This window comes from Myotis daubentonii, chromosome 1, assembly GCF_963259705.1.
Source record: "Myotis daubentonii chromosome 1, mMyoDau2.1, whole genome shotgun sequence".
In the NCBI taxonomy this organism is placed as follows: domain Eukaryota; kingdom Metazoa; phylum Chordata; class Mammalia; order Chiroptera; family Vespertilionidae; genus Myotis; species Myotis daubentonii.
Window position 1 is genome coordinate 85,756,890 of NC_081840.1, and position 27,196 is coordinate 85,784,085.

The window sequence follows — 27,196 nt, forward strand, 5'->3', positions numbered from 1 at the left end:
TACTGCACACTTGCGTTTGCATTCCACACCCTGTATAATAGCAGCTTTTCAGAATTCCCTCTTGCACTCCGGGACCCTTTGGGGGATGTTGGAGAGCCGGTTTTGGCACGATCCCCACAGGCCAGGCTGAGGGACCCCACTTGCTGGAGGGACCCCGCTCATTCCACAGATGCTGGGGAGGGACTGAGGGAAGTTGTCTCCAGGGTGTGTCCGGCCTATCTTGCCCAGTGCCGCCCCTCTGGCCACCTTCTAATTAATTTCCTTTCAATGTGCATGAATCTGTGCACTGGGTCACTAGTATATAGATAAATGAAAGTAAGGCAAGAGAACTCAAGTTTTTCTAGGTTTATAATTATAAAGGTTTGAACAAACAGATAAATAAACTTAACTACTGCAGGTCCAAATAAACTTAAACTATATATATATATTTATCCTATATAATAAAAGAGAAAAATGGTAATTGGCGTACGACGATACCCTTTTCATTGGCTAATCAGGGCTATATGCAAATTAACTGCCAACTATGATTGGCAGTTAACTGCCAACAAGATGGTGGTTAATTTGCATATGTAGGCACAATGCAGGGAGGCGAAAGGGAAAGCAGGAAGAAGCCCCCTGCCACTGACAGTGATCAGAAACCCAGGGGGGAGCTAAGAGCTGGGGGGCAGGGCAAAGGTGGCCCTGGGGCCGCCTTTGCCCTGCCCCCCAGCCATGATCGGAGAATCAGGCGCCTTTGCCGCCCTGGCCAGTGATAGCAGGAAGTAGGGGTGGAGCCAGCGATGGGAGCTGGACACGGTCGAAGCTGACAGTCCCGGGAGCTAGGGGTCCCTTGCCTGGGCCTAAAGCGGAGCCCACGATCGCGGAGCCACTACAGCTGCGGGTCCCCGCTGCCTGAGCCAGACGCCTCAGCCAGAGGCGTTAGGCCTGGGCAGGGGCGGAGCCTGCAACCACGGGGAGCTGGGGGTCCCCTGCCCAGGCCTGACACCTCTGCCAGAGGCCTCAGACCTGGTCAAGGGGCCGATCCGGTGATTGGTGATCGGAGGGTGATGAGGGTCAACTCCTCTGGCCGAGGCATCAGGCCTGGGCGGGGGGCTGAGCCGGTGATTGGGGGGATATGAGGGTCCCCTTGCCCAGGCCTGAAGCCTGGGTCAGAGGCGTCAGGCTTGGGCGGGGGGTGGAGCAAGCGATCAGAAGGAGATGGGGGTCCCCTGCCCAGGCATGATTCCTGGGCCAGAGGCCTCAGCCCTGGGCGGGGGCCAGAGCCAGTGATCAGGGGGAGATGGGGGTCCCCTGTCCAAGCCTGACACCTCTGGCGGAGGCGTCAGGCCTGGGCAAGGGGCTGATCCTGCGATTGGAAGGTGATGGGGGTCAACGCCTGAGGGCTCCCAGTATGTGAGAGGGGGCAGGCTGGGCTGAGGGACACTCCCCCACACACACACCCAGTGCACGAATTTCGTGCACTGGGCCCCTAGTATGTATATATATATATATATATATATATATATATATATATATATATACACACATACATACATACAGTGGTCAGTGCGTGTCATAGTGACTGGTCGGAGGGACAGAGGGACACTTAGCATATTAGCCATATTTATATATCTACTAGGGGCCCGGTGCACGAAATTCGTGCACTGGGTGTGTGCGGGGGGGAGTGTCCCTCAGCCCAGCCTGCCCCCTCTCACATACTGGGAGCCCTCAGGCGTTGACCCCCATCACCCTCCAATCGCAGGATTGGCCCCTTGCCCAGGCCTGACGCCTGACGCCTCTGACAGAGGTGTCAGGCTTGGACAGGGGACCCCCATCTCCCCCCGATCACTGGCTCTGGCCCCCGCCCAGGGCTGAGGCCTCTGGCCCAGGAATCATGCCTGGGCAGGGGACCCCCATCTCCCTCTGATCGCTTGCTCCACCCCCCGCCCAAGCCTGATGCCTCTGACCCAGGCTTCAGGCCTGGGCAAGGGGACCATCATATCCCCCCAATCCCCGGCTCCGCCCCCCACCCAGGCCTGATGCCTCGGCCAGAGGAGTTGACCCTCATCACCCTCCGATCACCAATCACTGGATCGGCCCCTTGACCAGGCCTGAGGCCTCTGGCTTAGGTGTCCGGCCCGGGCAGCGGGGACCCGCAGCTGCAGCGGCCCCGCGATCGTGGGCTACGCTTTAGGCTCAGGCGAGGGACCCCTAGCTCCCGGGACTGCCAGCTTCGACCGTGCCCAGCTCCCATCGCTGGCTCCACCCCTACTTCCTGCTATCACTGGCCAGGGCGGCAAAGGCGCCTGATTCTCCAATCATGGCTGGGGGGCAGGGCAAAGGCGGCCCCAGGGCCGCCTTTGCCCTGCCCCCCAGCTCTTAGCTCCCCCCTGGGTTTCTGATCACTGTCAGTGGCAGGGGGCTTCTTCCTGCTTTCCCTTTTGCCTCCCTGCATTGTGCCTACATATGCAAATTAACCGCCATCTTGTTGGCAGTTAACTGCCAATCATAGTTGGCAGTTAACTGCCAATCATAGTTGGCAGTTAATTTGCATATAGCCCTGATTAGCCAATGAAAAGGGTATCGTCGTACGCCAATTACCATTTTTCTCTTTTATTAGATAGGATATCTGTATCTACCTATATCTATCTATCTATCTATTTATATGGCTATAGTTTGATTCAACACAAAACAATCTCCTCTAACCTGAGTTGGCTAACCAAGTTCACAAACATATCTGCCTTTACCCTGGAATTTGGTTGTTGATCCAGCAATTTGCTAATAGGTGTCTCTGTTGGCTTCCGTTGGGTGAGTCTTGCAGGATGCTTGCCTCCAGACCTTTGAGCTGGCCTTCTGATCTGTGGCACAAGGTGGCAGGTACAATCTCAGGGGGCAGATGTTGAAAATCATGGAGATACTAGGTACCCTTGTTGGTAAGGTACCAGTAGAAGTTGTCTCCAGGCAAACTACTCCTCAGTAGCCTTGTGACTTGAGAGACCTTTATGACATGAAGGTTGGGTGCATTCTTGTCTGCCAGCTTGGGGTGCTTTGACATGTTGACATCCTTCTTGGCCACTATCACTCCCTCCTTAAAAAGGAGTTCATAAATGGCAATCTAGTTCTTTGTGGGCATCAAGGTCATCTGGGTCCAGGGCTGGAAAGCCAAGATACCCTATTAAACCTACTCCTTTATAATAAAAATTCAGACAGTCTGCAGCTTAGGACCAGAGGAACTGCTTTCCATACAGGGCTATTCCCAGAGAATTCTTAAAAAGCTCAGTTTCTTGGAAAGGTTGAGGCACTTGGGAGGAAGAAATCCTTTCTTGTACATACCTCTAAAGAAGAACAATAAAATCTTTTAAAAAGTCTTATTTCATTTATGCTTATCCCTACAAATGGAAAGGACATAATGACCAACCAGGTCAATCATTTTTACTTAATTGCTAAACTTTACCTTCGTATTGACCAATTGCTGCAACTTCTAATGGTCCGCAGAGATATTTTTAGTCTGCCAGCGGAAACAGGAATTTACAAGACGTTTAGAACAAATCATGAACTCACCACACTTTACAAACTCCCCATCTTACAGGGGAAAAAAACATGGGGAGGGATTTGTGCACCTTCTCAGCTGAATGTCCCCAGCACACTGTGGTGCCCGTCGGATGTCTCCTGAGCAGGAGAGCACGGACATTTGGGTAGGGCACCAAGGCCTAACCATGAGTTTGATAATTCTGATGCACGCTCAGGACCAAATCAGGCTTTGATTGGACCTATTTGGTCCAATATGGTCTTTTGTCAGAAATTCCTTATCTCATAGGATTTAAAGATGTTAAAAGCTCTCTTTTTACCCTTCCTCCAGCTTCAGAGAAAGTTAACGAACTCAAAGGCCAGGGGACAGGGCAGGTAGCCGAAATTGTAAAATAATGAGAACTTTGGCCACCCACCAGGGTGTACAAAGCAAACCAGCACACATCTCTTAATTTCTTCATCGTCCATTAGGTAACATATAATACTCTTCTTCAATTGAAAGAATTTAAAGTCACATGCCTAGGGCCTTCTTATATATCCGGTCTCTCCCATGTTGACCATGCATCACCAAAAATATCTTGTATAGATATTCATGCTACTAGATTTTGGTTATGTGTAAACAAGAATTGTTATTGGAGTTATAATTGGTCTCCAGATAATTAACTCATGAACTTGTAGCTAAAAGTTTCCTTTGGTAACATAGCCTTAGATTCCACTGAAGTAGAGTTCACAGAAAGGGGAGAGGAGCAAATTCGGTTGGGAAATTACTCTTTGGCACATACTTCTTAAACCAGTTGAGCTTGATTTCATTGTATTTTTGATTGGTCAAGGGAAGGTAAGAGACTTTACATAACTGTTGTTTTAATTTGCTGAGTTAGACAAGTTCCTTGTTTTGTTACTTAGTTCCTTAAATCGTTTTTTTGTAAATCTAGCTCTTTTGACTTTCTCCGTGGATATTCATTCAGTAATTATTTGGGGCTATATTTTGGATCCAGCTGTTTAAGAAGAATGACTGAGAAGGAAATTGGGGAAAATTTATTCTATGAGGTGAGATCAAAATAGGAGTTGATCTTAAGCCTACAGCCAAAATGAAGTCAGGCTCACAGAAAAAATGTACAAGGTGATTATGAAGTTTGCTTCTAAATTAAATATAAATCTGTGGCAAGCTGCATCTCATTTCAGTCAGCTGAGGGCCAGCTGGCAGCCTCTGTAGTCCCTTGCAGTGTGGTAAAGCCACTCAAAACCTTTTTTTTTTTTTTTAAAGAAATTTATTTATTTATTTATTTATTTTTTTATTGCTTAAAGTATTACAAAGGGTATTACATATGTATCCATTTTATCCCCCCGCCCTAGACAGTCCCCTAGCCTCCCCTATCCCCCAGTGTCTTATGTCCATTGGTTATGCTTATATGCATGCATACAAGTCCTTTAGTTGATTTCTTACCCCCCTACCTCATACCCCCCAACCCTCCCCGGCCTTCCCGCTGCAGTTTGACAATCTGTTTGAGGCAGCTCTGCCTCTGTATCTATTATTGTTCAAAAGTTTATAATGGTCTCTATTGCCATGAATGAGTGAGATCATGTGGTATTTTTCCTTTATTGACTAAGCCACTCAAAACCTTGAGTTCAGCTGTCTTCCCTCTTTTTTTTTTTTGTCTTTCCTCTTGATTCAAGTCATCCAAGGACCCTTTTCTTGAAAGTTATGAAAATAGGACAACAGATTCAGTTGTCAACACTAGCAGTGGCAGTCATTTGCTGTTTTGTTGTTGTTATTTACTTATTTATCTTTAAAGCCTTTACTAGAAAGTTGATTTTATATTAGCTCCTGCTGGATTAAGTCAATATCTGAGGATGCTAAAAGCCTTACTGCCAAGCCAGTTTTGAATACAGTCTAAACTGGAAACAGAGGAGCCTTCATCGGAATGACAGCCAAGAAGCTAGTCAGTTGTAGATGTAGCTTAAAATGTCATTGGCTCACTTGCAAGAATGCTGACAGCCTCAACGTTTGCTAGAAATTCCTCTCATTAGTCAATTGTTTTCGAATTTCTTTCCACTGGGAAACCCAAGAATGCCTCTAGCCTGAGTGTACCATTCTCAGCTGATCTCTCTTACCAAGATGTTAGGAATGGTGCCTGGCAACATCCCCTGTGAATCACAGGTCAGGAGGCAGGGAGCCTTCCAAGTTTCTTGCCTATACTGCCACCACCCTGTCTCTCTGTGACTCAGCCCACACTCTCAAAAGGGCATAAACAACATACCTTGAGAAAAGTACATGAGGCTTAGACCCAGAAGAATCAGAACCAGAAAAGATCTCATCTGGGGGGCCCCTGGCAAGGCACAACAGGCGTCTTAAAAATATTGTCAACTGAACCCAGGGCGCAGGCAGAGCCACGCCCTGGGGGCGGTCCTAGCCCAAAGACAAGCACGTCAGTCAGTCTGACCTTTCCAGCCCAGGTGCTAGGGGGTGGATCTCATTATGTCGCCAGGAATTCAAGGCCCACACACATGTGATGTAACTTCCTGGTATTTGGGTATAAATTAAACACATGGTTCCGGTGCTGAGCCCCCTGTCTGACCCTCCATCAGAGGGCAGAAGCCCCCCCAGTCCCAGCTTCTCCTTCTATTTCTGTGTCTTGTCTCTTTATTTCATTTCTCAATCCCCAGCACCTCTACTCAAAGAACCGGTTCATTTCTCTTTCCGTGCTGGACGCGGAAAAGAGAGACCTCCTGCGATAATCTCAAATAGCCTGTCCAAGAGGGGAACTAACCATCCTGGCTTACCTGGTACCAAGAAGTATAGACCTTTCAGTGCTAAACTTGCAATCCTAGGCAAACTGGGATACTAGGTCACCCTGTTCTCAACCTCTCTGCAGAGAAGAAACTGAGGCCCAGGAAGCTGGCTTGCCCAAGCTAACAACATCAGTCAGTTAGACTCCGGATCCATTGGCACTGGAGCCCAGTGCTCTTTCTATGCTGGTCCTTCCTTGTTCCCACCGTGTACTGCGTGTAATAGGTGTTTGAGATTCTATTGTGGTTGTTTTTCGAGTTCAAGGGAAGTGCTTTTCACAGATATGATCGTTCCTAATTAGCAATGATCTCACTCAAGGTCATCATGAATGAATGGTGAAATCAAATCTCTACTTCTAGACTGAACAAAATAGTCATGAGAGGGAGGGAGGCTTGACGAGCAATAATTGTACAAAGATGAAGAGACCTATGTGTACAGGTTGGCTGAGCAACACTGCAGCAGGGGACACATAGGAAACCACCATGGAGTGTAAATACAAAACAGAAGGATGTATTATTTCCCTGTCCTCAGAGAAAGAGTATGGTAAAAAGAAAAGTATCATTCCTCTGACAAAGGTAATCACACACACACACACACACACACACACACACACACACACACACACAGAGTAATGACCATGTGATGAAAATTTATATCACTTGATATTCAGGGCTATACATTTTTCAAGGACTCCAAAATAACACAGCAGTGTTATTTGTTCTAGGTCTGAGATTTGCCCCGTTTTTCTTGCCAATGTTCTCTCCTGGATATATTTTTTAAAATTTCTTTACTGATTAAGGTATTACATATGTGTCCTTATCCCCCCATTGCCTCTCCCCCGACTCATGCCCTCACCCCCTTGGTGTCTGTGTCCATTGGTTAGTCTTATGCAGGCATACCAATCCTTTGGTTGATCTCTCCCCCTTACCCCCACCCTCCCCTACCTTCCCTCTGAGGTTTGAGCATCTGATCGATGCTTCTCTGTCTCTGGATCTGTTTTTGTTTATCAGTTTATGTTGTTCATTATATTCCACAAATGAGTGAGATCATGTGATATTTATCTTTCTCTGACTGGCTTATTTCACTTAGCATAATGCTCTACAGTTCCATTCCCCTGGATATTTTTTTAAAATTTTTTATTGATTAAGTTATTACATATGTGTCCTTATCCCCACATTATCCCCCCCCCCCCCACTCATGCTCTCACCCCCGTTTGGATATTTTTTAATACTACCATAAATTATTAGGGATCATTAATCTGTTGTACCTAGACTTTTATGATCACTTATCTAAATACTGCTATAGTCTCACCTGCAAGAAACACTGGTGTTTTCCATATGAGGGAACAGAGACTAGCTGAGGATTAAGACTGGAGAAATAACTATTGGAACCAAGGGTCCAGGAACATTTTTTACTGTAGCCTTCTTCACCAGCTTACTTGTGGGGTAGTGCTTGGCACTTGATTTCTTTTATCTGGGATAGAGCCCAAGGAAGTAGTACATGGAAAGGGAGCAACATAAACAAAATAGAAGTGACTAAGGTGTTTTTTTGTTTGTTTTAAAAATATATTTTATTGATTTTTTACAGAGAGGAAGGGCGAGAGATAGAGGGTTAGAAACATCGATGAGAGAGAAACATCGATCAGCTGCCTCCTGCACATCTCCTACTGGGGATATGCCCGCAACCCAGGTACATGCCCTTGACCAGAATCGAACCTGGGACCCTTCAGTCTGTAGGCCGATGCTCTATCCACTGAGCCAAACCGGTTTCAGCGTGACTAAGGTGTTTTGACACTCATTAAGATGGGTGGTACTTTCAAAATGGGAGCCAGGTACCTACTTTTCTATTCCACCACACCTTTTCCTGCTGGTGACCAGAGACAGAGCTACCTCTTCTTCTGACTAATCCCTAAAAACGTAGGTGAACAAAGGCTGAGCTGACCTACTTTGTAAATACCTGCTATTGAGTTAACCAGCAAACTTCCTGAAGGCAGTGGTCATGCTCACACAGCTGCTCTGCTTTAGGCTGGGGGCCAGACTGGGAGCTGACCTTAGGATAGTGCTTCTTAAAGAATGGCATGTGACCATCCATCAGAAGCAAGGGCGACAGGAAACACGTGCAGATTAAAAATGCAGATCATTAGACCTTACCCTAGGCCTAGACATTGTGAATCAGATTTTTTTCTTTCAAAATAAGCGTTTAAATTTAGAATAGTTTGTTTTGGATTTACAGAAAAGTTGTGAAGAAAATGCAGTATACCAATTTTGTTTATACATTCATCCATTGATGAACAAGTACTTGGGTTGTTCCCATTTTTTTGGCTATTATCAGTAATTATGTTATAAATATTCATATACAAGTTTTTGTGCAAAAATTTTTAAATCTTTACCCAAGGACATGCTCATTAATATATATATATATGGAGAGAGAGAGAGAGAGAGAGAGAGAGAGAGAGAGAGGTGGATCGGTTGCCTCCTGTACACACCCTGACTGGGTATCAAACCCACAACCTTTCAATGTATGGGATGAAGCTTCAACCAACTGAGCCACTCAGCCTGGGCATTCTTTTTTTCCTTATTTCTTTTCTTTAAAAATTAATTTTTAGAAAGAGAAAAAGGGAGAGAGAAATATCAATTTGTTCCACTTATTTATGCATTCATTGGTAACTCTATTTTTTAAGAAGATTTTTAAAATTTGAGTTTTAGAGAGAGAGGAAAAGAGAAGGTGAGAGAGAAACATCTATGTGAGAGCAAATATTCATCGGCTGTCTTCTTCATGCCCTCTTGGGGACCAAGCCTAAAACCTGGGCATGTACCCCCCAGGAATCAAACTGGTGACCTCCCGGTATACGTGATGATGCCCAACCAACTGAGCCACACCGGGCTCCACAAAACTTTTAATACATTGGGAAACCAGAATGATCACATTAACAATGAAAAAAGCCCTGGTCGGTGTGGCTCAGTTGGTTGAGTGCTGTTCCATGCACTGAGAGATCACTGGTTGGATTCCCAGTCAGGGCAGATGTCAGAATTGCTGGCTGGATCCCCAGTGTGGTGCATGCAGGAGGCAGCCAATCAATGATTCCCTCTCACCATTGATATTTCATCTCTCTTTCTCACTTCCTCTCTGAAATCAATAAAAAATATATTTAAAAAGAAAATAAAAAAGGCATTTGTAATAAAAAATGTAGCAAATGGCAGAGTAACAATACCTCTGACTGGTGAATAGGAAGTGGCCTAGTATAACCACTTCTCCTTTGATAATGACTCACAATAGGTCTGTTGACTGCTGAAGCAAAAACATTTCCATCATTTAGAAAAATCTATTTTTAGGAAGCTTTTGTGTTCAAAAAATGGCCACGATGAGGGGTTTCTAGTAATTGACACTACTCGGGAGAGAAAAGTATGGAAACACTAGTCACGCTGGCAACTCAGGGAGTAGTGAGCACTCCTTCGGCATTTGGTTATAAAATACAAATCCCACAGCTTTGTTAATCGGAATCAGAAACAAGTAACAAACAGTGAATGTCCTGGTTTAAAGGCTTCATTGTTCAGCAGAACCTGTTTTGGTTAGACATGCTTGTGTTTTTTTTTCTGAGACCACTTGCACTACCTCCATAAATAACACTAACAAAAATCCTCTTGGCATAGTTTAAATTGCTTTTAAAAATATCACACTTGCCCTAGCTGGTTTGGCTCAGTGGATAGAGCGTCAGCCTGTGGACTGAAGGGTCCCAGGTTCGATTCCGATCAAGGGCACATGCCCAGGTTGCAGGCTTGATTCCCCACAGGGGGTGTACAGGAGGCAGCCAAGCAATGATTCTCTTTCATCATTGATGTTTCTCTCTCTCCCTCTCTCTCTCCCTTCCTCTCTGAAATCAATAAAAGGATATTAAAAAGAATCTCACTTGTTTTGTTCTTTCTTGGAATAGTATCCTATATTAAAAAAGCCTAATATTCAAATCGACCGAATGGCAGAACGACTAGTCACTATGATGCGCACTGACCACCAGGGGGCAGATGCTCAATGCAGGAGCTACCCCCAGCCTGCAGGCCCCAGGCCAGCCAAGGCAGGTGCCAGTGGGGGCCCCTCAGATCGCCCCGCTGGTAGCTCCACAGAGGGAGGCGATTGGCGGTGGCAGTGGGGGGCGGGGCCGGCCAGTGGGCGCTGCCAGGCTGGCCAAGGCAGGTGCCAGCGGGGACCCCCCAATCACCCTGCTGGTCACCACACAGATCGGACCTGATCGCTGGCCAGGCCTAGGGACCCTACCCGTACACAAATTTTGTGCACTGGGCCTTTAGTAGTTTATGAAGTAGTTGACTACATCTGATGTGTGTGTGTGTGTGTGTGTGTGTGTGTGTGTGTGTGTGTGTATACCTTTTGTTTTACCTTTAGGTACTTTTATCTGAAAAAAAAATTTAAATGATTAAATTTTTATTCCATTAAGCAAAACATTATCAACATTAGTTTTTCATCAGCAACAATGACCTCTTATTTTCTGCCGGGAGCCGGTCCATCCTTGCTGTTTCAAAGGACCTGGCATATATGGCATACTGTTCTTAAGATGTTTGCTCACCTTCTTGGCACTATGTGTTTTAACCAAGGTCACCTCTCCAAGAAAGGTTGAATCCCCAGGTAGGGAATTTCCCCTGAAGTTAGGGAGGGAATAAAACCCCTCAACTAAGTGCCAGGCGGGTAATTAATCACTTTAACTATGGACAATCATGCTTAAGCTACATAATCTTTACTCCCTGGAATGGAGATAAGAAACGCCCTAACCTTTGTAATAGAGATTGATAGGATTGAATCAACTGGTATAAATACAGATGTAACAAGACAGAAAAACACTCAGAATTTAGAACACAGAATTCAGAAGACAGAACCTACACGGAGCCTGGAGACAGAAGAACTTCGCTGTCTCTGAGTCTTTCCCTCTTCGCCGACTCCGTCCACACCTTTGGGGACCCCTGGACCTGCTGGGGTTGGACCCCGGCATATGGTGCCCGAACAGGGACCCCTAGTTAAGCCCCACTCTCGGGACGGATAGGACTCCACCGTAGGAAGAGGGTGGATAGTCTTCGCCGACTCCGTCCACACCTTTGGGAACCCCTGGAACAGGATTCCCCTAGGTAAGCCCCCTCCCCCCATTGAGAACCCCCACACTCGGGACGGATAGCACTTCACCAGGGTGCTACAGACCCCCCTATAGAGGATAAGTAGGGTAAGAAGGTGGATAGTACAGAACTTAGATCGAGAAGATGTGCCATACTGAGTCCAAAGAAAGAAGACTCTGTATTGATTCTTAGATTGAGAAGATGTGCCATACTGAGTCCAAAGAAAGAAGACTCTGCATTGATCTTTAGATTAAAAAGATGCGCCATACTGAGTCTAAAGAAATAAGACTCTGTATTGATCTTTTAACACATATGCTTGCTAGCAGAGGAATTAAGGTTACTCCCAGTCAGACAGAACATTTTATACAAGAAGTATGTCCATGCTTTTCTGAGGAAGGAAAGGTGCTGGAAAGGTAAATGTAATGGCATGGGAGAAGGTAGGCCCAAGGAGCCTTATCCTTAACCCCACTGCAGCCTTTCTACCCCGGGAAAGTGCAGGATTGGCAAGCTCTCCCTGGGGTGATAGATCAGGACTCAGGTAATAGCAGAAAGCGCCAATCCTACTCTTAAAATGGATACAAGAGAGCATTTCGGGTTTTTCTTTTTAATGCCTGCTTTTAAAAAATAAAAAAGGGGGAATATGCCGGGAACCGGTCCATCCTTGCTATTTCAAAGGACCTGGCATATATGGCATACTGTTCTTAAGATGTTTGCTCACCTTCTTGGCACTATGTGTTTTAACCAAGGTCACCTCTCCAAGAAAGGTTGAATCCCCAGGTAGGGATTTTCCCCTTAAGTTAGGGAGGGAATAAAACCCCTCAACTAAGTGCCAGGCGGGTAATTAATCACTTTAACTATGGACAATCATGCTTAAGCTACATAATCTTTACTCCCTGGAATGGAGATAAGAAACGCCCTAACCTTTGTAATAGAGATTGATAGGATTGAATCAACTGGTATAAATACAGATGTAACAAGACAGAAAAACACTCAGAATTTAGAACACAGAATTCAGAAGACAGAACCTACACGGAGCCTGGAGACAGAAGAACTTCGCTGTCTCTGAGTCTTTCCCTCTTCGCCGACTCCGTCCACACCTTTGGGGACCCCTGGACCTGCTGGGGTTGGACCCCGGCAATTTTCTTAAAAACATAGTTAGAATCATTTTAAAAATAAAATACATTGTCTATTTAAAGAATGATATGTGGATATGTATTAAGAATGGCCATCAAGTAAAGAGAAATTTTCCCAAGTAGTCTGTGGAATAATCATTTTAAAATGCCCCAGATAGAAAAGTGCAGGAGTCCTAACCAAACAGAAACACAATTAAAGGAAGCTGGCTCCTTTGAATTTAAAGACACTGAAATTGTATTTGTGGTCTGTTCTGGATATATTCCAGCTCTATATCGCAACACAAAATTTTCCATTTCCTTAAAGCTAAAAGCCCAGGTATCAGTTAAACAGATGGGCAGACAGAAGTCAACGGGGCACAACTCATTAACTGACAGTTGAATTGACAACTGATCATTGTCAGTTAGCTCCCAGTTGAGTAACTATATTGCTAGCAAACATGGAGATAAATTTCTCCTAATAAATTGATGTCTTGCAAGAGTTAAGAAGTTATTTGTAAAGAGGAAAGGGCATTCAATTGATGGATAAATTGCAATATGTGTCAGTAATAAATGTTATGTTAATGGACTTTGGAAAGATACATAGGCAGGCTGTTGAAGATGTAGGACTATTGCCTTAATGTAGGGAAATGCAGTCATTAAACCACCAGAAAATGATTCAACATTTTAACTTTAGGTTTTATGAGTATAGAATTTATTTCACCTTAGCCGTTGATAGAGCGTTGACCTGTGGACTGACGGGTCCTGGGTTCGATTCCGTTCAAGGGCACAGTACTTGGGCTGTAGGCTTGATCCCTAGTCCGGGCATGTACAGGAGGCAACCAATCAATGTATCTCCCACATCGATGCTTCTCTCACTCTGTCTCTCCCCTTCCCTTTCACTCTCTCTGAAAATCAATGGAAAATATCCTCGGGTGAGAATTAACAACAACAAAAGTAATTTATTTCACATATTGTCAGTTCTGTATTAATATTTTCATAGTTGCCGAAACCGGTTTGGCTCAGTGGATAGAGCGTCGGCCTGCGGACTGAAAGGTCCCAGGTTCGATTCCGGTCAAGGGCATGTACCTGGGTTGCGGGCATATCCCCAGTAGGAGATGTGCAGGAGGCAGCTGATCGATGTTTCTCTCTCATCGATGTTTCTAACTCTCTATCTCTCTCCCTTCCTCTCTGTAAAAAATCAATAAAATATATTTTAAAAAAATATTTTCATAGTTTATTAGCTTGAGGGCTGAATTTCTTCTCTTGTAATACAAACTAACATCATCATCATCATCATCATCATCATCATCATCAAACCAGGGAATTCTTTAGGATATGAAATATGGGGAACTTTTCAGAATCAATGTTATGAAGACTCTTGGGTTATGCACTTAGTATGTATTTATCCCATCAAGTAAATACTATTCTGATCTCCTGTACCATAAAGTCCATTTCTGAAGCTTCAGTTTTCTTCTCTGGGCTCCCATAACACTAGGCTTATACATCTTTACAACATTTATCGGGATCTGTTTAAGTGTTCCCTTTAAATTGAAGGTGAGCAGTGAAAGAAGAGAAAATCTATATCTTGATAGAGTCAGGACTGCCACAGAACTTTTTCTGTCTTCAGTATGGACCCTGGGTTCAAATTTCAGCTATCAAGCCTTATTTTTCTTATCAGTAAGGACATATTTACTAATACAATGTTTATTAAATACTAGGGGCCCGGTGCACGAAATTCGTGCACTGGGTGTGTGTGTGGGAGGGAGTGTCCCTCAGCCCAGCCTGCCCCCTCTCACATACTGGGAGCCCTCAGGCGTTGACCCCCATCACCCTCCAATCGCAGGATCGGCCCCTTGCCCAGGCCTGACGCTTCTGGCCTAGGCGTCCGGCCTGGGCAGCGGGGACCCGCAGTGGCAGTGGGTGGCGCTGCAATCGTGCGGGCTCCGCCCCTGCCCCTGCAGGAAGCCTCTGGCTGAGGCGTCTGGCCCGGGCAGTGGGGACCCGCAGCTGCAGCGGCCCCGCGATCGTGGGCTTCGCTTTAGGCCCAGGCAAGGGACCCCTAGCTCCTGGGACTGCCAGCTTCGACCGTGCCCAGCTCCCATCGCTGGCTCCACCCCTACTTCCTGCTATCACTGGCCAGGGCGGCAAAGGCGCCTGATTCTCCGATCATGGCTGGCGGGCAGGGCAAAGGCGGCCCCAGGGCCGCCTTTGCCCTGCCCCCCAGCTCTTAGCTCCCCCCTGGGTTTCCGATCACTGTCAATGGCAGGGGGCTTCTTCCTGCTTTCCCTTTCGCCTCCCTGCATTGTGCCTACATATGCAAATTAACCTCCATCTTGTTGGCAGTTAACTGCCAATCTTAGTTGGCAGTTAATTTGCATATAGCCCTGATTAGCCAATGAAAAGGGTAGCTCGTATGCCAATTACCATTTTTCTCTTTTATTAGTGTTGATGTTGTATTGACACATTTTTAAAAAGGCTATAGAATAGACCCTGTGAAAGAAAGGGGCCACATGCTGACCTGACAAGCTCAGGAGAGGCCTGCATGGCAGTTTTGCAGCCTCGGAGACCTAAAGTAACCACACAGGATGGTCTGAAATTAAACCTTAACTAAAAGCAGTTATGGTGGGCAGTTACGTCCTAAGCCGATATCTTCACTGATAAGGTCAACCTTTACTGTAGCTGAGCCTATCTGTCTTTGCATCTATGATAACATACCCTTGAAATGTCTGGGTAACTTGTGATTTCCCTGTATCTGGAGCCCCTGGGGCAGGGCCAGGTGTGCTGGGCCCAGGACAGATGCAGCAGATTCTTTCATTTGTCATGTTAATTGTTCCTGCACCCACCTAAGTATGTGTCCATCATTTTACTTTTTATCCTATCACAGAGGTTTCCCACTTCGCTTAATCCCACCTCCTTAAATCTGTCACCAATGAATTTCATGTATAAATACCGATGTAAACCTGCCATTCTCCGGAGCACTATCTCGATTCCTTGAGGTGCTGCTTCCCGGCATATGTCGACAGTTTGGCTCAAATAAACTCACAAAAATTCTTTACAGGTTTCAATGGTTTTTTACGTTAACAACCCTAACTCAAAAGTTCCTCATTCCATGGCACTGGATATATTTTTTCGTAACTATTGACATTCATATGGGAACTTTAACCCAAACAATTCAGGACACCACGTCACCACATGATGAGTGGAAATGTTAATGTTTATTTTAAAATATATATTTTATTGATTTCAGAGAGGAAGGGAGAGGGAGATAGAAACATCAATGATGAGAGACTATCATTGATCGGCTACTTCCTGCACACCCCACACTAGGGATCGAGCCTGCAACCCGGGCATGTGCCCTGATTGGGAATTGGGCTTATAGGTCGATGCTCACCATTGAGCCATGTCAGCCGGGCTTGAAATCTTTTTTTTTTTTTTTTATTGATTTTTTACAGAGAGGAAGGGAGAGAGATAGAGAATTAGAAACATCGATGAGAGAGAAACATCGATCAGCTGCCTCCTGTACATCTCCTACTGGGGATGTGCCCGCAACCCATGTACATGCCCTTGACCGGAATCGAACCTGGGACCTTTCAGTCCGCAGGCCGACGCTCTATCCACTGAGCCAAATCGGTTTCGGCGGCTTGAAATCTTAATGTTTAAAAACTGACTTTAAAAAACCCACAAATTCAACTGAATATATTTTAAAGATCTTACTGGCTTTAACAATCCATGAAGTCAGGCAGCGGACTATCTGGCAGATAGAAAGGAGCTCTGAGGAGCTACACAAAATGAAAGACTTTCATAGGCAAAAGGAAGTGGGAACAAGGAAGTTGCACTAGTGAAAAGCAGATTGGTTGTGGGAAGGTCACTTTCTTTTAGGGGGTGGAAGGGGTCTATCAGGCTGATTACCTCATGATGCTGATTAGATGATTTATGATTGACTGGTTGAAGATTCCATTTCTGGGAGAGGCCAAAACTGTAATTAAGTTCCAGTATGGTGACATGGGACTTAGCATGAGCGACATTGTTGGAGCCTGTTGTCTTGTTTTTAGCTGAACAAACTAAATAATACAATTAAAAGATGCATATTAGGACTATAGGGCAATATAGTCCTTAATGCCTTTTGTAAGTTTCCCACCACAGGAAAACTTGCTGGACACCAAGAATCAGACCACATCAGGAATTCAAACTGTCCTAAAATCACCTGATTGCATATCTGAATTCCATCTGCATTACAAGCTCACCAGCTCAGCTCCCAGACCCAATGATGGTAAGAACTCCCCACCAGTGACTGCATATATGAAACTCAAATTCCTGGGGGCTGCCATCATCGACCCAATATCCCTTTGGCTCGGTGCTGTGCAGCCCTTCCCTTTGGGTATCCCACCCCCCGCCCCCTTTCCTTAAATAAATTCAATTTCTCTTTATCCACCATCTGAGATGGCTATTTAGTCTGCCCGCATACCACCATGATAACCTTTCAATACAAAATAACCCAAAGATGAAGTTAATAAATTATATACCAAGAATTCAGTCCAGCATTTGCCTTGGCAAAGGAATAAATTTCTGAGCTCAAATCCATCCTATATTATTCCAATTCAAGTTATTAAGTACCTAGTTGATGCTACAGAGTAGTTATAGAAAATAAAATTCCCTTTGAGGAGGCACAGTCTAAGGCAGTGATGGCGAACCTATGACACGCGTGTCAGAGGTGACACGCAAACTCATTTTTTTGGTTGATTTTTCTTTGTTAAATGGCATTTAAATATATAAAATAAATATCCAAAATATAAATCTTTGTTTTACTATGGTTGCAAACATCAAAAAATTTCTATATGTGACATGGCACCAGAGTTAAGTTAGGGTTTTTCAAAATGCTGACACGCTGAGCTCAAAAGGTTCGCCATCACTGGTCTAAGGAGATATTAAAATGCAATGTGATGTTCCATGCACAGAAGAATGTATAAAGTGAAAGGGCGAGTCGTCTCGGGGCCTGACCACGCTGCTGGCGGCCTCGGGCACCGACTCCCCAGCCCACGGCAAGAGCCCGGCGCAGGCTGCCACCCGCCCGCCGCCCCCGGACCGGACCCACGCGGCGGCAGCAGCGGCGGCGGGGCGGGGCGTGTGCCCTTGCCCGAGGAGATGGAGGAGGAGGCGATCGCCGACGCCCCCGGGAACGAGACGGAGGACGTGGACTTCCTGCCTGGGCTGGAACTGGTCGATCTACTGGACCCCCAGCAACCGGACTGGCCCCTGGAGCCCGGGCTCAGCTCGCCCTGGGGGGGGCTAGGACTGCACCCTCCATCTTGCCCTGGGTCCTCCATTTTGGGGGCGGCCGCCATGTGCTCAGGAGAGTGCCTTCTTCCCGGAAGCCCAGGCCCCTGCTGGCCACGCCCAGGATTTCTTTAAACTAACCAATGACAATCAAGGGACGTGCGCGCCATAGAGATGACCCGACTTGCGCCTGGCCAATTGGCGGGGCCCACAGTCCCCTCTCCTGCCCTCACTCCACCCCCCTTTAAAGCCCCCTGTCCCATCAGGCCTCTCTCTCTCTCTCTCTCTCTCTCTCTCTCTCTCTCTCTCTCTCTCGGCCACTGGAGCTTACCGTTGCATCGGTGAGTGTGGCAGGGGAGCCAAACCCGGGTTTGAAATAGATGACTCTTTGCTTTTGCATCGGACTGACTGGCTCCCTGGGGGTCTTGGGAACTTTGAAATCTGGGCACAACATAAAGCACCACAGGAACAGATGAAGGAGCAGTTAAATTTGGTTGGTATAAGAGGAAGGAAAGAAGTTAAAGGCGAGCCTGGCCAGCGTGGCTCAGTGGTTGAGCGTTGACCTATGAACCAGGATGTTATGGTTCAATCCCTGATCTGGGCACATGCTGGGGTTGTGGGCTCGATCCCCAGTGGGAGCATGCAGGAGGCAGCCGATCAATGATTCTCTCTTATCATTGATGTTTTTCTCTCTCTCTCTCCCTTCCTCTCTGAAATCAATAAAAATATAGTAAACCTAAAAAAAAAAAAAAAAAAAGAAGTTAAAGGAGAGTTACCAAGGTGAGGAGACATGGTGATATTTAAACTAGGCCTAAAAGGTGTGGAAACCTGCCAGATAAAACAAAGGAGGGAAGGGCATTCAGGTGAAAGAAACAGTAAGAAGTATACTTTCAAATTCCTCAAGACAATTAGGAAAACAGAGAACCCAAACCATTGCAAAGAATGCTCCAAAGAGCGAGCTCCTCTGAGAAAAAAGGCCAAGTTACAAAGAAGGGATATTATTTGCCCTGTAAAATTGATTTTCTGAAATCTGGGAGATTAACCAGCCATTTATGTGGGTAAATAATTTCAAATACAAGAATAAAGAAAATTAGCTTTATTTATGTAAATCAGAAAAATTGATTGTAGTGTTAGAGTTTGTCAAATGTTTTCACTCTGAACAATTTACAAGTGTTTATATACAAACATAATAAAATAGAGTACATACATTGCTTTTGCTTGACTCAAAGTGTTTCTCAATTCTGAACATGCCCCTATCACTTCGGTTTTTAATATTTAACAAGAAAGCACTTTGTTTTGACATAGTGCTTGATTCAAAGTGTAACACTGAAGTGGATGGAGAGTCAATGATCACTAACAGTTAAAAAATATTTTTCAACCAAGATGACTTTATCATTAGATATTTTTCTATATTAAAATATGTTTCATGTTAAAAAAACATACTTGTATTCACTGATGACCAAATTTATTGTACTCAATTTGACATTTATATAAACCCATAGTTGATGTAAATATAGATGAATCTATATTAAACTCATTGGTATGAATGTTTGCCACAAATGCAAATGAACAAAATTGTTAGGAATAGAGGTAACAGAAAATCCATTTGAAACATTGAAGTGCAATGCCCTCTTTTATTTAAAATGAGTAAAATTTCTATTTTCTGAACCCAATAAAAACAAAACCAAAAGATGATTGAAAACCTGATTATTTATAGACATGAAATCTTAAGTCACACTGTAGGACTGTAATTAATTTGTACTATTATATATTGAATAATTCTAAATCAAGCTTCCTAAGTAGTTTTCCAATAATTTATGTTGAGAAATCCAAGAAAGTTTAATACAATTGCTGAATAAGGCAGAATTTTAAGTTAAAATTGGGATATAACGTAAATGCAGATAATTTATGATAGAGTCCAACCTGTCATAATATTCAGTGTGTATGGACTGTCAGAAGAAATCCATTTCATTTTTAAAGCAATGGGTTGTTTAGTAAGGTCAATTCTTTAGCACTTTATTGAAATTCCTGGCAAGAATTCTGACAGAGCTGTGCAGCTTTATTAAATGGAAAAAACAAAAACCCACAAAAAATGTTGTTTTGTGACTTTGAAAAAGCAGTTAAATTAAAACAATCAACCAGACCTCCAAGTGCACTTGTGTCTAAAATGTCACTTTTGTCCCCAAAGAGAAGGAAATAATCAACTACTATATTAAGGTGCTTATTAATAAAAAAAAGTAACATCAGAGGAAACTGGTCTTCAATTGGATGCTTGAATTCTTCCCAGGGTGCTTAGTATGTTTAGATGTTGGTGTCCCGACTTTGACACTTTCTTGATTGCCTTTAATAGCAGCCTCAAGGCGGGCTTTCAGGGATGGAGAAGAAGCCATTACACTTTTAAACACTGATGAATACTGAGGCCCAATTTGCATGAGATTTTGCAAAGCAAAGTCATGTAAATTTCTCATTATGGAAGTTGCTGATCCCAGAGCATTCTCATCCAAAAGGAAGGAAATGAGGATGGGTAGAAGGCAAGCCACCAGCTGAGAGCCTGGAAAGTAAATAAATGAAGTAAGTCCTACGTTCAGGAATATAAATGTTTATTACAAAAAGTTGTAAACATACTTGATCTGGACACTTTCTTCCCCACGTAAGGGGAAAACAATGCTTCCCATTTCTTCTCCCAAATTAATACTACTTGGACTAACATAACACTGCCTTTCAATAAATATGAAAATATAATAGTAAGTGACTCTTACATTTTAAAAATTTATTCATTTAACAAATATGTGGATGTTTTACACTTTAACATTAAATTTCTGATTTTAGACAGATTCTGATCTAATATGAACTTCATGCTGACACTTACGATGCTGCTCTTCAGCAATGGTTACCAGTGCTTCCAACACCTTTATACCTTCTTGAAAGATCTGAAGTTCAGCGGTGTCTTCAGGATTTTTTTTGTCTATTTCCTGTAGTTTTTCCACAATAGAGGAGACTAAAGAGTAAATGTAAGGGTAGGAAACAGCTGGATTCGGATACTGAAAAATGGAAAGTAGGAGCTGGTAGGTCTTGATTTGTACCTAATCAAGTGAGAGACAAAAATAGTATGAACTGTAAATAAATTTACATTAAAATGTATATTTTAAAGTAAATTTTAAAAAGTTAATTAAAAAATTCCTAAAAAGGTATTTAAATTTATCTCTAATTTATCTTTAATTTTGGAAGTCCAAATGGTAACAGGTATTCAAACTTGCATGCTAACAAAGTGGCTGCAACACTTTGGACTGGGAACAGGCACATGAATACGTACACTAGGATATGAACACTTGCCTTCCCTGTTGTATCCTTTTTTAAAAAATATATATATTTTATTGATTTTTTACAGAGAGGAAGAGGGAGGGACAGAGAGTCAGAAACATCGATGAGTGAGAAACATCGATCAGCTGCTTCCTGCACACCCCCTACTGGGGATGTGCCTGCAACCATGGTACATGCCCTTGACTGGAATCGAACCTGGGACCCTTCAGTCGGCAGGCTGACGCTCTATCCACTGAGCCAAACCGGCTAGGGCCCCTGTTGTATCCTTTATTCAATACATTGTAATGGTTAACTTTTCTTCTTTTCTGTAGTTTCCATTTCCCCCTCATAGGCCCTTCTATAATCTCATACCAAAATTAAACTAAAACACACACACAAACTTGAAAAATATTTTGGAGATTCCAGAAAATGTCTTTAAAAAATCACATATATTTAAATTCAAATGTCATGGTCTTAAAGAACCATGTCTAGACCATATTAATTATGTGTCATCACATATCAGAGCCATCATTTTGAGACAGCTAACTAAAGCTCCTGCAAGGCTGTAGGCAACAAAAAGAACAGAAGAAAAGGAGATGACTATACATCAAATACAGCAGGTGCTCAAATAATGTCATTTGTTGTAACATTGATGAGATACTTTAGGAACTTAACTCTTGTTTACTATTAGCCTAAGGTAAAATGGTTTCTTTTTTTTTTTTTTTTAATATATTTTTTTATTGATTTTTTACAGAGAGGAAGGGAGAGGGATAGAGAGTTAGAAACATTGATGAGAGAGAAACATCGATCAGCTGCCTCCTGCACACTCCCTACTGGGGATGTGCCCACAACCAAGGTACATGCCCTTGACCGGAATCGAACCTGGGAGCTTTCAGTCCGCAGGCCGACGCTCCATCCACTGAGCCAAACCGGTTTCGGCAAAAAAATGGTTTCTTTATACAGCATTTTTCTTAAAGCCACAGAACCTATCAACAATGTTAAATGAGAACTTACTGCAAATAAGTCATCCTTTTTCAATAAATTGTGGTGGTCTTTGGACGATTAAATTTTTTGAGAGAAAATCTGGTTCCTATACTTTAGGAGTCTAAATAGTTGTGACCTAGCTGGTTTGACTCAGTGGATAGAGTGTCAGCCTGCAGACAGAAAGGTCCTGGGTTCAGTTCCAGTCAAGGGCACATGCCTGGATTGCAGGTTTGATCCCCAGTAGGGGGCATGCCGGAGGTAGCCGATCAATGATTCTCTCTCATCATTGATGTTTCTCTCTCTCCATCTCCCTTCCTCTCTGAAATCAATAAAAACATGTTTAAAAAAAAGAAATAGTTGTAATCATCTGCTACAAACTCATTTTGTAGCACATAAAGGACTAGGAAATTAATTCAGCAAATGAAGGGACCATAAAGCAATGGAATCAACTTGTGTGAACTGTTTTTGGAGTGGGTCCCATTATTTCATGATCATACACTAAAGCAGTGATGGCGAACCTATGACACTCATTTTTTTGGTTGATTTTTCTTTGTTAAATGGCATTTAAAATATAAAATAAATATCAAAAATATAAATCTTTGTTTTACTGTGGTTGCAAATATCAAAAAATTTCTATATGTGACACGGCACCAGAGTTAAGTTAGGGTTTTTCAAAATGCTGACACGCTGAGCTCAAAAGGTTCGCCATCACTGCACAAAAGGTATGTACTGGCTGGGTAGCTAAGTTGGTTAGAGCATTGTCCTGATGTGCAAGGTTGCAGGTTCGATCTCTGGTCAAGGCACACACAAGAAGCAACAAATGAATGCATAAATATGTGGAACAACAAATCAGTGTTTCTCTCTTCCTCTCTCTCTCTAAAACCAATAATAAATAAATAAACAAACAAAGAAAGAAAGGCATGTGCTGAAGCCTTTCTTTTTTTTCTACAAAAAGAAAATCCACTATAATAATACAAAATGTCCCTTGAAAAAAAGTTAGAAATATGTCAATTTTAAGATTCCCCTATTTCAAATTTAGTTGTTGATTTTTTAAAAACATGCTTTTATTGATTTTTAGAGAGAGAGGAAGGGAAAGAGGTAGAGAGATAGAAATATAGATGAGAGAGAAGTATCATTGAGAGGCTGACTCTTGCAAGCCCCTTATTGGGGATCAAGCTCACAACACATGCCCAGACCCAGAATCGAGCTGGTGCCCGCTTGGTTCTTGGGTCGATGCTTAAACACTGAGCCACATTGGCCAGGCAGTTTTTTGTTGATTTTTTTAAAAAAATCTCCTTTGTCTTTTTCCAGTTATGCTCTATCCTCAGGGCCAAAGAATAAGACTATTTTTATTTGGTGTTTTCACCCAAGGAATATGTCACCCCAAACCTATATATAAAAATTTTAGTCTGATACTTCTTGTTAGAGTCAACAAAAATCAAAGTTTCGCAAAAGCCTAAATATATTCCTATCACAAACATCTCTCTGCTAAAGACACTTACCATAGCATCTTTAATCTCAAGAGTAACTTTAAATTTCTCAATACAGCGCTTTTGAAGGCATGGGATGATAGTTACTTCTGGACTGGTAGACAAAATAAATACTGTGATAGCAGTAAGCAGACTGACTTCATCAAGTTCTTGGTGTGTTCCATCTTCTAAAGAGAAAATAATATATGAGAAACAGATCCTAATATTTCTATATTTGTCCGTGTGAAGCTATCTCTAGTTTGGTAGTAACAATTTCTTTTGTTCCAGTTATCGACAGTAAACACTGATTGACTTTAAAACTCCTGGCAAATGTTTCAGGCTTTAAAATGTGGATTATAAGTATTATAGAATCAAGAATTACCAAACCAATGATAATCTTCACAGGTAAGGACATCAGTAAATACATATATTTACTAGGAATACACATTTACTAGTTGTGTGACCTTGGATATCTAACCCTGTCTTCAGCTTTCTTATCTGTAAAATGGGAGTAAGAAAAGGACTTACATTTATAAGGTTAAATGAGTTAATCTATGTAAAGCATTAAAATAGCACACTGTACATAATACTCAGTGTGTGTTATTCATTTTATTACTATCTTTATTGCAGAGCAATACAGAAATGCTTTGACAATTGTTTTTTCTTTGTTAAGTGTAAAGTATTTATATATTGATAATACATGTGTCAAGTGAAAATCCTTTAGCACTTTGCTACATATACCATTTCTTAACAGTAGAGAAAAAACTTGAAAATTTCTGCATAGGCCACTGTGGGAGGCTAAAAAGTAGTAATTGTCCTTCTACCTTCTAAATTCTTCTGGCTGGGCTAATAACCAAATTAACAGAGACAGATTAACAGGAGAAAATAAAATCTTAATACATATGCACAGGGAATTCACATTAAGCATGAAAATTCCAAATACAGAGACAAAACTGGGTATAGATGACATTTTGGACAAAGGAGAAAATGAGGGGATGAGATCTTAGATTTCAAAAGTGAGAATGAGCCATTTACAGGTAATTTGTTTCTTAATAACCAACTTGAAAACCAACACCCTAAAACGCAGGACTTTTGGTCCCCTTCACCACCCATTATTTAAAGGAATTTTCTATTAGATGTAATTCATTTCCCAAAGTCAAAGTCTCATTAAATAATTTTAATGAACCTGCTGTGAAAAATCAGTATTATTTGAAAAGGAGAGCCAAATTCAACTCATTAACTTGCATAAGAATGGACTGCTACCCTCCCCCTTAACCCCCTTCCCCCTGGATTGCTACTTTTGAAAACATCAGAGAGTGCACTTACCCAAACCTAGATGGTAGAGCCTCCTACACACCTGGGTTAGAGGGAACAGCCTACTGCTCCCAGGCTACAAACCTGTACAACATGCTACGGTGCTGAATACTGTAAGCAACTAGCACAATGGTAAATATTTATGTATCTAAATTTAGAAAAGTTACAGAAAAATTCGGTATAAAAGATAGTGTGTGTGTGTATGTGTGTATCAGGGGGAGGATTATTGAGGGAGGCACCTTCAGAGGGAGAGATAGATGTCAGGAGGAGGGAGGGAGAAAGGGAGAGAGGGAAGGAAGAGAAGGGGAGAGAGGAAGAGCAGAGATCAGAGAGACCCAGAGAGATAAAACTTGAGAGGAGACACAATAAAAGGGAGAGGAATGGGGCTGGGAGGAAAGATAATGAGGAAATGGAGGAAAAAGAAGTGAGTTTGTAAGAGGAACAGGAATGGGAGGAAAGAGAGACAAAGATAAATGGAAGGAAGGGAAGTGAGTCTGTGAGTGCAGGGGCAAGCAGGGGTGGGTGTGGTGGCTGTCCCTTGCCCCAGGCCACTCCTCCTGATCCCTGGCCAACTTCTGGCTCCAGCCTCTGGTGGACAGCATCCTGAGCCAGTCTCCTCCTCATTTATTTAATGAAACCACCCAGTTCAACATCAAAGACTGGTCCAGCCTTTTCTTATAACGTCGCAAAAAAAAGTTTTTGCTTATAATCAATTATAATCTTATGGGACCACCACTGTATATGCGGTCTGTCAATGATGGAAATGTGGTTATGCAGTGCATGACTACATTCCCATTCTTTTTTCTTTTCCAATTACAGCCCCCTCTCTTTTATTTAGGATAGATGCAAGGTTCCCTTAGCATTCGCCGCAAGGAGAGGCCCATGTGGTAAGGAAGTGGGGCCTCCTGCTAACAGCCAGAGGGAAACTGAAGCCTCTAGCCATCAGCCTTGACTGGGTCAATGAGTCGTTCTGGAAGTGGATGCTCTAGTTGCAGTCCTGCCAACATCTTAACAGCAACCTCATAAGAGACCCTGAGCCAGAAATTCCCAGCTATGCTGCTCTGAATTCCTGACCCATAACTATCAGATACTGTTTAAGCCAATAATTTGTTATGTAGCAAATGGTTTTCCTGTCATGATCAGCTGCTGCTTTAATTTCTCTCAGTAGCCAACCTAAATCCTCCAGTTCCTAGCCTCATTCCCTGATACACAACAAAACACATCTTTTTGTATGTGATGAAAGAGGCATGCTCACAATCACTGTCAACATAAAAATTTGGACATAGTATTTTGGTCCTTTTCTTTTTTCCTTTGCTCTCATTGGTAGAGGTTAAGTCTTTAAAATTCAGTTAATGTTATTTCCTGCCTAGATAGGGGCATGTTTCCCTCCCTAAAACTTCCAACTCCAACCTCATCTCTACCTCCTTCTTCCCGTCAAGAGGAGCCTATACTTTGAACCTCCCCCTTCCTCACCTCTTTTTTTGTACCTCTACACTGTATTTTACACTTCTGACCACTTTCGTTTTCTTTTTGCTTGTGACTGCATTCTCTTCTGAATCTCCTCCCATCTTGCTCTGTAAACTAAAGTTGGGTGATCTCAACCATCTAATAGGTTGCACCAATAACTGCTTAATACAGGTAGTCTAAAATCACCTCTAGTGCAGACTACTTTCTTGAACTCCAGACTCTATATATTCTGTTCCACTTGACTGTCCTACAGGCAATTCACACTTAACTTCAGTATATTCCCCTGAAAATGCTCACCATGGTATTTCTGTTCATGGTACTGAGTGCTCTACTCACTCTACCCTTCAACTCCTAAACCAAACTATCAGTAAATTCTGTTAGTAGAGCCTTAGTATTTTAATTTTCAGTATTCTATTCCTCTTTATCCTTATTGCTACTATCTCATCTCCAACAATCTTGCTCTCTTTTCTATACTGCTGCCAGAGTGATTCTTTAGAAATGCAAATCACTTTACTCTCCTCAAAACCCTAATTTCACATGCATATTAAAAGCAATCCACTGAGATCATGCCAAATCCTCCATCCTTTGGCCCTAAATACCATTCAACGCATATCTTTTTCTACTAATTCATCATTCACCACCTTCTTACTCTTTGCCCCCAAACCCACATTCTCTCATTTCTCTATCTGCTGTCCCCAAATGTGCTTACTTACATTATGTCTCCAGGTGTTTGATCAAAATTTTGTGCCTGGAATCCCTACCTATAATGTCTCTAATCCTTTAAGAAATGGATTCTTCGGAGAAGCCTTCTGTGGCAGATACAGAGGTGTACCCCTTAGTTGGAAAAGGTGCTGCCCAGCTGCTCCT

At 43.0% G+C, this 27,196-nt stretch overlaps 1 protein-coding gene across 14 annotated transcripts in view; it reads right to left on the bottom strand.

Annotated features, from left to right (window-relative positions):
* Positions 1-18,876: 18,876 nt before the first annotated feature.
* The window catches only part of HEATR5A (HEAT repeat containing 5A), a 123,340-nt gene continuing 115,020 nt past the window's right edge, over positions 18,877-27,196 (bottom strand). For 12 of the 14 annotated variants that reach the window (XM_059709935.1, XM_059709901.1, XM_059709883.1 and 9 more), the window contains 3 exons: positions 23,582-23,736; positions 20,665-20,878; positions 18,877-20,346 (listed from right to left, as the gene is read on the bottom strand). In XM_059709935.1, coding sequence (XP_059565918.1) covers positions 20,039-20,346; positions 20,665-20,878; positions 23,582-23,736 — 677 coding nt within the window. In that variant the 3' untranslated portion in view covers positions 18,877-20,038. The remainder of the gene's footprint in view (positions 20,347-20,664; positions 20,879-23,581; positions 23,737-27,196) is intronic. The other 2 variants (XM_059709927.1, XM_059709873.1) reach the window with 1 other exon arrangement.